At 47.9% G+C, this 12,065-nt stretch overlaps 1 protein-coding gene across 1 annotated transcript in view; it reads left to right on the top strand.

Moving 5' to 3' along the window:
* The first annotated feature begins 1,406 nt into the window (after positions 1-1,406).
* LOC126214841 (uncharacterized) overlaps positions 1,407-12,065 on the top strand; it is a 36,260-nt gene continuing 25,601 nt past the window's right edge. Inside the window, exon 1 of the mRNA XM_049941472.1 lies at positions 1,407-1,457. Within this exon, the coding sequence (XP_049797429.1) occupies positions 1,443-1,457 (15 nt within the window). The 5' untranslated portion in view covers positions 1,407-1,442. The remainder of the gene's footprint in view (positions 1,458-12,065) is intronic.

The raw sequence follows: 12,065 nt of genomic DNA, 5'->3' as shown, positions 1-12,065 counted from the left end.
AATGGATAGAGCAGCATAGAGAACTGCACCAAACCAGTCTCTGGACTGAAGATCACCACAACAACAACATGTAAACTAACAAGGGAACCTCCCCATCGCACCCCCGCTCAGATTTAGTTATAAGTAGGCACAGTGGATAGGCCTTGAAAAACTGAACACCGATCAATCGAGAAAACAGGAAGAAGTTTTGTGGAACTATGAAAAAGATGAGCAAAATATACGAACTGAGTAGTCCATGCGCAAGATATGGAACATCAAGGATGGTTCGAGTGCAGGAGCGCCGTGGTCCCGTGGTTAGCGTGAGCAGCTACGGAACGAGAGGTCCTTGGTTCAAGTCTTTCCTCGAGTGAAAAGATTACTTTCTTTACTTTTGCAAAGTTGTGATCTGTCCGTTTATTGACGTATCTGTTCACTGTAATAAGTTTAGTGTCTGTGTTATGCGACCGCACCGCAAAACCGTGAGATTAGTAGACGAAAGGACGTGCCTCTCCAATGGGAACAGAAAACATTTGATCGCAGGGTCATACGTCAACCGATTCCTCCACAGGAAAACACGTCTGATATATTCTATACGACACTGGTGACGGCATGTGCGTCACATGGCAGGAATACGTTGTCGACCCACCTAACTTGCACACTTGGCGAATGGGTAAAAAGTTTCTTCTACCTTGCCCGATTTAGGTTTTCTTGTGGATGTGATAATCACTCCCAAAAAAGTGATGAAAAAATAAGAGTTTGTCACATAAACTGAAAATAAAAAATTAAACTTTTCACTCGAGGGAATACTTGAACCAAGGACCTCTCTATCCGCAGCTGCTCACGCTAACCACGGGACCACGGCGCTCCTGAACTCACACTATCCTTGATGGTGCCTATCTTGCGCATGGACTACTCAGTTTGCATATTTTGCTTATTTTTTTCCATAGTTCCACAGAACTTCTTCCTGTTTTCTCGATTGATCGGTGTTCAGTTTTTCAAGGCCTATCCTCTGTGCCAAATTATAACTAAATCTGAGGGGGGTGCGATGGGGAGGTTCCCTTCTAAGGCGGTCCATATGACTGTTGTTGAGTAAGATCGATAGGATACGAAACTAACTAAGACGAAGGTGCGATCTGTAGACAGATGTGTCGACCTGGCGACCTACAGTTGCGGTGTGCCCCGTACAGGTGTTGCGCCGCAACAGGACAACAATGAGCGTAAACACGGCGGGCCTCTGGGAGCGCGCGGTGACGGGCGCGGGGTGCGATCGCGGGACGTCCACCTCCCCCCCTCCCCCCCTCCAGCTGCGTGGCCGCTCGCTCGCGGCGCCACTCGCCAGTGAAAGTGATCCGCGGCGGCGGCGGCGGCGCTGCGCTGTGGCAGGGGCCGCGCCGGTATAAAAGCGGCGCGGTGCTCTGGGACGGCAACACTCGCCAACCACACACACAGCTCAAGGGTCGGAGATGGCGAGGTTGCAGGTGAGTCACGTCACACAGCCACGCTCGCGTCTAACTAACTCCACTCCGCGTCTACTCGCACTAACACCACGACACTCACTCACTCACTCACGTACCTCAACACCACACAGCACGAATGAGTTCTCCAGCTCACGGTAACATCTTACTCACCCCACCAGCATCTTTCGCAGTAATTTCTGCTACGGTTGGCTAAAGTACGAGGAGGGTTGCTTCCATAGTCCACTTATCTTACTAGTCATTTTCCTCCGAAACGGATAAATTTCGAAAGGAGCTTCAAAATTTCGACACTGGCTCTTTTGGTCAGCGCGGGGGGTGTCACAGAAATGCTCAACAATCTGGAGTGTTGAGACGCTGAGACAGTAAAGTCGTACGGCGTGACTGGCTGGAAAACGCTACGGTTTTCTTCATTTGACCACGGTCGATGTGTGAGAGCAGAACACCTATAACTGTTCAGTGCAAGTGAGTTTAAGGCGCATGTGTATACAATGATGCCATGTCTGTGTCGTATAGCAAGGAGGCAGAGAGTCAGTCCGACACACAGCCTACCCCTCCCCGGGAGAACCAAAGTGACGCCAGAGTTAACGTCCCTGTCAGACGAACGGATAACAGTCAAGAGTGTGTCCCGCGCCATAGCTCCACGAGCCACTGCGGAGAGGTTTGGAGTTTCAGCCAAGATTTGGCGCAAAGTCTGATGACAGAAACCTGGATGCCATCACCTCTCTTTCCCTTGACGGCCAAATACTAGCTATTTATATATGTGGTGTCTGTTCTTTTCGACGTGTCTACAAAAACAGACACTACACATGTAATTGATTAAGGCGATGACAGCCAATGATCTACCTCTTCAGTGCAGGTGCACACCAAGTCCAACTCTTGTGTGAATCGAGTAACGAGGCTAACGACCAGTGCGCTGTGTCAGTAGTGCGTGGTGTAAGCTGAGGCGTGCTAGAGTGGTCCGTGCATTTGTAGTGACCACCGTGTCCGGGTGGCGCAGTGGTCATTGCATCTGCCTAATAACCAGCAGACCTGGGTTCGAATCCTGGTCCGACACAAATTTTCAGCTCGCCCCTTTGTGTCTAAATATTAACAATGGCTATTTCTTACACCAGGATTCGAACTGGCGTACCTCCGAGTCGAAAACGGACGTGCGTCACCGACCTCGCGTGCAGAGACGCCTTAAAGACATTCCGATGGCCTTACTCGCAAAAATTCTAAAATACCCGCTCCAAAACAAGTCGAGAGACGTACCACTTGCTCCAATACTGACCGAGACAGTAAATTTAGAGACATTCTGACCGATACAAAACGATAGCGACAGTCTTCCGTCTCGCGTAAAATCGGCAAATGGAAGAAGAAAGGGCGCCAGTGGGAATGGTAGTGATTCATTATGTACCTTCCAACACATACCTTACGTTGGCCCGCGAAGAGCACACGAAGTAGTTGCGCGATAGTGAGAAATCAATGGAAACTTGAAGTGAACACATTTAGTCCTGTGTTCTAAGAGTGCTTCATCTTCAACGTTTCAGTTCAATATTTAGGGACCTTTACTGCAAAACCGACGCAATGAAAATGCATAAGCGAGGTACGTCACAGAGTGCCTGAAATGCACAAGACGGTGTACAAAATCAGTACGTCTTTAGTGTAAATAGGCACAAGAAAAGAGGTCTACTGCATTGGGCATGCACAGTCAAAAAAAATGTTCAAATGTGTGTGAAATCTTATGGGACTTAACTGCTAAGGTCATCAGTCCCTAAGCTTACACACTACTTAAATTATCCTAAGGACAAACACACACACCCATGCCCGAGCGAGGACTCGAACCTCCGCCGGGAGCAGGCACAGTCAAATGAATTTTAATCATTCAGAGGTATGCGACACAAACTATTCCTCCTGATTACCCTAGTCATTTCTGCATTAGAGTTCAACGTAGTCTCCAGGAGGTGCGCCACTGCAAGACATGGCCACAGACGTCCCTCATTAATCAAATGAAGCCCTGAAGACAAAAACAGATTTCGTCTTGGGCTGTCGGTGACCGTAGCTTTTACTTTCCGGATACTTTGTCGGTAATGCACTCTCATCAGGTAATTTTTTTTATATGTGTCGTCCAATTCCGACGCGTTTCGCAACTGCAACTTCACTTTCAACAACTAAACTACATTTTGGACGTTATATCTAACTCAGTCCATCGTCTTCACTTGGTCGCAAAATAATGTTCGTGAAAAATTTGTGGATCTCCACTTACATTCTTTATTATTTAACAAATCTATGAGTGAAACGCATTTGTCGTTTGGAGTAATAACACGCAATTCTGCTGCGTCAAGAACACGTCTCTTTTCATATTGTTCTGTTTCCATTCCGATTTATCAGAAAGGATCAGTACCGATGTCATATTGTTCGCTGACGATGCTCAAATCTACATTGTTGAACGATCGTAACAAGATGCTGAAACAACTGGGCAAAATGTCCAACTTGTGTAATAACTGCCAGTTCTTTTTAAATTTCGATATTTGGAGGGCTGTCGTACAAAACAGTTTGAAATATCGCATTACAAGATAAGCGGCAAACATGGCTTAAATATCTGCAGCTAATACAAAGAAGCGGTATGAAATGGGACGAACACGAAAAATCAAAAATAGAATGAAAGACCGAGATATGCTGCATGGGTTCTGACAAAATGCAGTGCATCTCTGAAATAAACTCGTTAGTTCGACCACTTCTACAGTACTCTTCCGGTGTTTGCAGTCCTTATTAAGCAGGCGTCAGAAGAGACATCTAACAACCTCTGTGGTACGCTGCTACAGCCCTAACACGTCGGAAGAGCCACATGACATTGTAACAGGGATTATCGTGGAACTTAAATCGGAATCTTAGCGGAAAAATACCTTTGTTCCTCCGAAAACAGGACGGGGTAAATTTCGAGAATTGGTTTGCTACGAAAGTTGTGCGACAGTTTATGCTGTCCCCGTCACATACGTCGCGTAGGAATAAAGGGAATAAGACGAGAGACAACAGCTCGCGTATAGTGGCATACAAGAAGCCACTGTTCCATAGTCTGACACGAAGAATTGAATACGGCAGTGATCCACTAATATTGACACAAATATCATCCCGCCACGCGCTATGCAGTGCCCTGCCGAGATTTCACATCAGCACAGCCTACTGTACCACGACAACTCGTACTTGCAACACCGTGCTCGTGAAACACGCTGCGTTGAGCTGTTTGTCAAACAGGACACGTTTCGTGACTCTGTTGTGTTCATTACGCAAAACGCTTGACATCGCGAATTTAGGCAGGATGCCTGTATTTTCTGCTGCATTATACAAATGTCTTTGAGGAATTTGGTTACACGGGAATATCTACCGCTTCTAGTGAACAAATACTAATATTACGTCCGATGCACTTACCTCTCCCATTGCGCTTTCTTCCACACCGGTGTATAGGCGGCAAAGGTAGCAGTACAGATCTCATACACGACGTGCCAAATTATTTTTATGCAATGGTACGAAGAAATTTTTAGAAAAAATATCTGTCGTAACGGATACGGCTGAACTGTAGAAGTAATACCGGAGTTTTCAAATGTTTCTCTGTCGGGATATATTAGGTACGCGATAGGAAAACCAGAGCATAAGGTTAAATGCTCACTTCTGAGCACTGTCATCAGTTTCTAAAATTTTTGCTTCGGTCGTCAAGCGCGCGACTATCTATACGCGTCCGTAGGAGCCCTAACTTTTCGTATCTTTGCGGTCCTTAAGCGAAATGAACGTTGTCTCAATAGGATCGTTTCGCGGTCAGCTTGAAATGCGTGTTCTCTCAATTTCCTCAGTAGTTTTTCTCAAAAACAATGTCTCCTTCCCTCCAGGCATTCCCATTAGGGTTTCCAAAGCATCTCCAGAACACTTGCGTGTTGATCGAAACTACCAATAACAAATACAGCAGCCCGCCTCTGAACTGCGTCGACGTCTTGTTTTAATCCAGACACTCGAACAGTACTCAGGAACGGGTCGTACTAGCATCCTGTAAGCGGTCTCCTTTCCAGGTGGGCCACATGTTCCCCAACTTTCTCCAAACAAACCGCAGTCGACCATTCACCTTCCCTACCACAATCCACACATGCTCCTTCAGTTTCACACACGGTTGCAACTTTATGCCCAGGTATTTGAAAGACAGGGCTGTCCTAATGCTGTATCCGAACATTACGGCTTTTTTCTCACTCACATTCATTAACTTACGTTTTTCTACATTGAGAGCAAGCTGCTATTAATAACACCAACAAGAAATTTTGCCTAAGCCGTCATGTATCGTACGGACCTCGGTAATTTCGGCAGATCGCCTTTATTTTCTGGTGCATTATTGAAATTTCACTGAAGTGCGATGTGGTGGCAGTTGGGTTACCTTTCCGTACACCACAGCATTATCAGCAAAGAACCCCTGACTGATGCCCACCCTTCCCGCTAGATCATTTATGTATGTAGACAATTACAGCGCCGGCCGGGGTGGCCGTGCGGCTCTAGGCGCTACAGTCTGGAACCGCGCGACCGCTACGGTCGCAGGTTCGAATCCTGCCTCGGGCATGGATGTGTGTGTGTTGTCCTTAGGTTAGTTAGGTTTAAGTATTTCTAAGTTCTAGGGGACTGATGACCTCAGAAGTTAAGTCTCATAGTGCTTAGAGCCATTTGAACCATTTGAACCATTTTTTTGAACAATTACAGCAATCCAGAAAGATATTTTCACTCTGCAGCTGAGTGTGAGCTGACATGAAACTTCATGGCAAATTAAAACTGTGTGCCCGACCGAGACTCGAACTCGGGACCTTTGCCTGCCCGCGAAAGGCAAAGGTCCCGAGTTCGAGTCTCGGTCGGGCACACAGTTTTAATCTGCCAGGAAGTTTCAATTACAGCAATCCTATCGCACTTCTCTGGGGTTCTCCTGACGACACCCTTGTCTCTGATGAACACTCGCCGAGGACAACGTACTGGGTCCTGTTACTTAAGAAGTGTTCGAGCCACTTACACAACTGAGAATCTATTCCACATGCTCATGCCCTTGTTAACGGTCTGCAGTGGAGCACCGTGTCAAATGCTTTCGTAAATCTACACAAATGGCACCTGCCTCTCTTCCTTCATCCGTAGGCCGCAGGACATCGTGTGAGAAATGAACAAGCTGAGTTTCACACGAGAGACACTGTCCAAAACAGATCTGATTTGTAGACATAAGCTCTTCGGGCTCTAGGAAATTTATTATATTCGAACTCAGAATACATCGGGGATTTTGCAAATTATACTAAATGTAATTCAAGGTTTTGTTTTAATTTTGGGAATCACACACACACGGATCTGACGTGCTATTGGGCTGATACGATAAGCTAGCGGTGAAGTACTGTAGCGAGGCGTTTGTTTACGTTCAGCGGAAAGGAGAACGGCACAGGTTGGTTGGTCGGTTGGTTGATTTGGGGGAGGGGAGCAAACAGCGAGGTCATCGGTCCCATTGGATTAGGAAAGGATGGAGGAAAGAAGTCGGCCGTGCTCTTTCAAAGGTACCATCCCGGCATTTGTCTGAAGAGATTTAGGGATCACGGAAAATCTCGCTAAGGTCGCAGGTTCGAATCCCGCCTCGGGCATGGATGTATGTGATGTCCTTAGGTTAGTTAGGTCTAAGTAGTTATATGTTCTAGGGGACTGATGACCTCAGATGTTAGTCCCATGGTGCTCAGAGCCATTTGACTGGAAAATCTAAATCAGGGCGGCCAGACGTGGGTTTGAAGCGTCGTCCTCCCGCATGCGAGTCCAGTGCGCTAACCACTGTGCCACCTCGCTGGGTGAGAGCGCCGTAACGCGACAACAGACGCGGGGTAATCCGTAGCGCAACGCTGACTTCCGTGTTGGCAGTTACGACGAGCAGGGTACAGTAGTTACAGTGAGCAATGCGCTAAGCGGACGTCAGCCGCAGGCGCGACAGTTACGCAACGGAAGTGGAGCGGCGATAAAGCGAGGAAGCGCGGGCGGGAGAGCGGACCGACCGTAGGGCGCGATTGCCGAACACCGCGTCGTCCAGATGCGCGGCGTCTCAGCGCTCCCTGGGACGTCCAGCCCTGGAGTGGGAGGAGGGTCATCAGTTTACGACGGCAGAGAGATGCGGCGGCGCGTACGGGGACCGGTCGACCTCGCGTGCTGCGCCGAGGCCGGCGCACAGAACACGTGTGGTGCGGCAGGAAGCGGACGACACATGCGGGTCCCCTCTTGGCGTCGTTTCCGCGTAGGAGAAAACCTGGCAGCGGCGTGGCGGCCCAGCCGCTGCGTGCGCGAAAGCCCAGCGCCACAGTAGTTCAGACCGTTTTTTGTGAAGGAAGTATGTGGATACAGAAGATCCTAATACATATGCGACTCGACTGAAGTCTTCGTAGCAGACAGTGGTCAGCAAGTAGCTCTGACTAGGAAGCCCACCTCAGGGCACTGTGCTAGGGCCGCTGTTGTTGACGGTGTGCGCACAAAGCAAGTGTATAATTGGCCTGGGGTGACGGGGGGGGGGGGGGGGGGGGACTGTAGTGCTTTGAGGCTATTGTGACTAAGTTTTATGGGAGCCGTTACCTCGCTAAAGATTTTTGCTGCGAGATGGGGAGATACTTGCACACGATCAGCGCCAGGTACAGAGACATACCTCACCCTGAACACAAACTCAACGCAGTGCCCGTGGATAGGCGAAAAGATTCGATGTCATTAGTCTGTGCTATCTGCGACCAGTCACTGGGATCGGTCACACACCTTGAAGGCTGTGCCTGAGGGCTCTTCGTACCATAACATACATTGAATTTTTGTCCACGCGGATGAATAGATAAGCGCGTTATCAAAAAAAAATGGTTCAAATGGCTCTGAGCACTATGAGACGTAACTGCTGAGGTCATTAGTCCCCTAGAACTTAGAACTACTTAAACCTAACTAACTTAAGGACATCAGGACATCACACACATCCATGCGACCGGTTCCGGACTGAATCGCCTAGAACCGCTCGGTCACTTCGGCCGGCAAGCGCGTTATCTCCTCGATTTCTAGGGGACAAGCACGTAAGGAGACTATTCGTATTTTCTGCCCTGAAAGACGGCTCTTAAGTTTTCTAAGCAGTTTCGAGAGAGATATGCGTCATCCTCCTTGGCGTGTCACACAATGAAGCATGTTCTGCGTTTCTGTTACCAAAGTACGGATCTTCCAAGTCTTTTTGTGTAACCTTCCTTCTAGACAAAATACGCTTTCCAAGTGTCCTTGCAATGAAGCATAGTCTTCTATTTCCTGGACTAAGAACTAAGCCTGTGTGTTCGTTTGAATTATATATCAATATACTGTCACTCCGAAACAGTTGTGTGGCATTTTTAAATAACTTCATATACACCACAGATTGTACATTTATTGCAATATCCACTATCGCCATTTCCACCTGCTAATGATTTTCAGCCGCTGAAAATAGCAGTAGTCACCATTAGTGAAAAGAATAAAAATGATGTTAGCTTTTACGGTTGATAGCAGTCTCTGTCAGGTACTCCATAGTTATGGGACGGATAGGATAAAAAGCCACGAAACTAAAATCGTGCTCACCACCCACGTCAGTTGGTTGGTTGGTTTGGGGGAGGGGACCAAACAGCGAGGTCATCGGTCCCGTCGGCTTAGGGAAGGACGGGGAAGGAAGTCGGCCGTGCCCTTTCAAAGGAACCATCGCGGCATTTGCCTGAAGAGATTTAGGAAAATCACGGAAAACCTAAATCAGGATGGGTGGACGCGGGTTTGAACCGTCGTCCTCCAGAATGCGAGTCCAGTGTGGTAGCCACTGCGCCACCGCGCTCGTCAGTAGCGAACACCGCACTCGTCAGTGTTGGTGTGTCATCTTCGAGGGACAGCACGCTTTGGCTTTTAGTGAAGCGGAGAACATTCGATGTTATTGTTCCAACGGACAGTTGCTAGTCTTCGCAGCAAGTTGACTTCTAGCTGAGACATTTTGGTCTGTGAGACACCTGTAGCGTTTTGGCTGCGGATATGGTTGCAGACGAATCGGCTTCTCGTATTTCGTTGCTAATACCTTAACACTGCAGAAGCACTGTTATCCGTTCGTCGTAGGACGAGAAGTGCAGTCATAAAAACAACATTCCGACAAGACTGAATTCATTGCTTTTGATTGGAAAAGGGGTCAGCAACAAAGAAAAGGTTCAAGACTACTATGCGGCTGTTTGTATGTGGAATGTTACGTGTCCGAACCACAAAAATTAAGCGGCTCAGAATACGCTATTGTACCTTCGACATAATTTCCGCAATAGTCATAAATTTGTCGAATGAAGGCACCATTTCTTCCACTGCGGCTTTAAGTTTGTGGCCTAGTTATCCAATGCAGTGGACAGCTGTCAATGTGGCTTGTTTGGAGTTTTCAATCCGCCTTGACGTTGAAAATGCACGCAGCGCACACCACAAGTAGAGAGTGTCCACTGGAATAGGCTGCGTGCATTTGCAGCCTCGGAACTCGTCCAAAACGGCAGAAAAGCGACATTAACAGCTGTCCAATACAGTGGATATCTGGACCACAGGGTTAATATTTACTGATACCTCTTCTTGCTCTCTATTTACAGCTGCAACTAGTTTTGGCTCACACAGCTGTTCTGAAGCTTTTACCTACGACGTCAAGAAGCAGGCCGTAGCCAATGTGGGACTCGTTCTTTACTGTGCGCTTGTTGACATCGTAGACTTGAAACCGGCTATACGAGACCAAACTAGTTGCGTGTATGGCGTCAGCGAGTCGAGCTCTCAATAAACACACGTACGGCTAATGGACGCAGGCTCTGGTTACTGCATCCATTCCAGCTCGTGACGCATCGGTTTAGCCCACCCTCGAACGAGTTAAGACCGGCATTGGAACGAAGTCCGAGAAACTCACTGGGTAAATCAGACACTTGTGACTGGCGTAATGTGAGCAGGCAGTCTAACTGAAGCCTTACTAAAGTTAGGCAGTGCATCGGCTCAACTATTCAGATACCGTTGTTCGACGTCAGTAGTGCATCTGGCTGGCTATTGCAGTCTGTGCACGGTGTAGAGGTTGGTCTTGAAACTGTCTCGCAATATCATGAAAGTATAGCAAAGTTGCCATCATAAAAACCTCTTGTAACACGTTCATAGATGTATTGGCCGTGAATCTTACAACAGTGTGTCTTTCCTTTAGCTGTAAGTGCGATCGAAAAAGGTTGCCGTATACTGTTGATATAGCTGTCAGTGGTTATGGTTTTACGGAAAAAGATCGGTCCGATATTTCGCCTTGCAGCAACTGCACGCCACACTGCTGTTTCCACACCATGCAGAAACTGCTGTAGTAACTGTCGCGGATTTCCCACGACCTGTCGTACCCGGATAAATTCAGGTGTGCTCCAGCAGAGGAAAAAAAAAGCAGCCTTCTGTGTCTGTCTAGGCATCGTGCACAGACTACAATAGCCAGCTGTAGTACTGACGTCAGTGGACGGTGTCTGAACTGGTCAGACGGTGCAGTGCCGCTTACTTCGTAAGGCTCCAGTTTCAATTTGTGGACAGCTATGTGCGCAGATGTTACTGACGACGGTCTCAAGTCGTAAATGAGCCAACGTTTTTTTGAGACTGCTTTCCAAGGCCGATCGTAACTCGTAATTCCAGTAAAACGAAATCACCACCTCTCCGCGAAACACCGGACACATCGCTTGCATCGTACGCGGGACATCTTGCGTTACAGGATGTCCGATGAAACACCTTTCAGCCGTCTCATTTCTAAACTTATTTTATTTAGCTACCAGTTTCGGCGATTTACTACACCATCTTCAGGCTCCTGACCGACGTGTAGAAAGATTCCACCTCGGTTCCGGTCGAAACAGGGGCCAGCGATACTGGTTTTAGTAGATTGCTGCTTGGCTATAGCGGTCACTTCAGCCATGATCTGGTTTGGAAAGTAGACGGCTGAAAGGTGTTACATTGGATATCCTGTGTAGAACAGCCGAGTCCCGCAACCGTCTCTGAAAACATGGACATACAGAGATCTTGAGTTACAGTCTGAGTGGAAATACGTCGCCCTCAAGCTACACGGTGACGCTTACATAGGGAAATTAGGAAAGTTGGTCTGTAATTACTGAGAACATTTCTTGTGGAGAAAGACAGAGGTATGGCCAAAATACTTGAAAAATGGATTAAAATCAATATTGACTGCAATAAAGTATTTGTTTATAATGGTCACCAGTTTTGGTCGGAACTGGTGGAGCAGTTGACGTTCGTCACCATCACGGTATATATGTTCTGAGGATGTCACATTCTGACCGAAACTGGTGACCACCATAAATGAATACTGTATTTTATTGCGGTCAGTAGCGTTTTTAATCCATTTTCCAGGAGCGTTTGTGTGTAGTCAAGTGCAGGTGGAGCTAGTGTGCAACGCACCTGCACAAGGAGCGGCAGTGTGTAGGGCGGAAAGCGAAATCGACGCCCCGTGACAAGTAGGTCGAGCGACCTACTTGTGGGAGGCGGCGCGACGGAACAGCACGCGACGGGACGGTCCACGTGCGCAGGCGTGACGTTCCAGCCGCCGCAACTGGAGCGACGGGCCTGGAGGCGCGCGCGTTAGGC

Source organism: Schistocerca nitens, chromosome 12 (assembly GCF_023898315.1).
Source record: "Schistocerca nitens isolate TAMUIC-IGC-003100 chromosome 12, iqSchNite1.1, whole genome shotgun sequence".
Lineage (NCBI taxonomy): Eukaryota > Metazoa > Arthropoda > Insecta > Orthoptera > Acrididae > Schistocerca > Schistocerca nitens.
The sequence above is the reverse complement of the archived record's forward strand: the minus strand, read 5'-3'. Positions and strand labels throughout refer to the sequence as shown.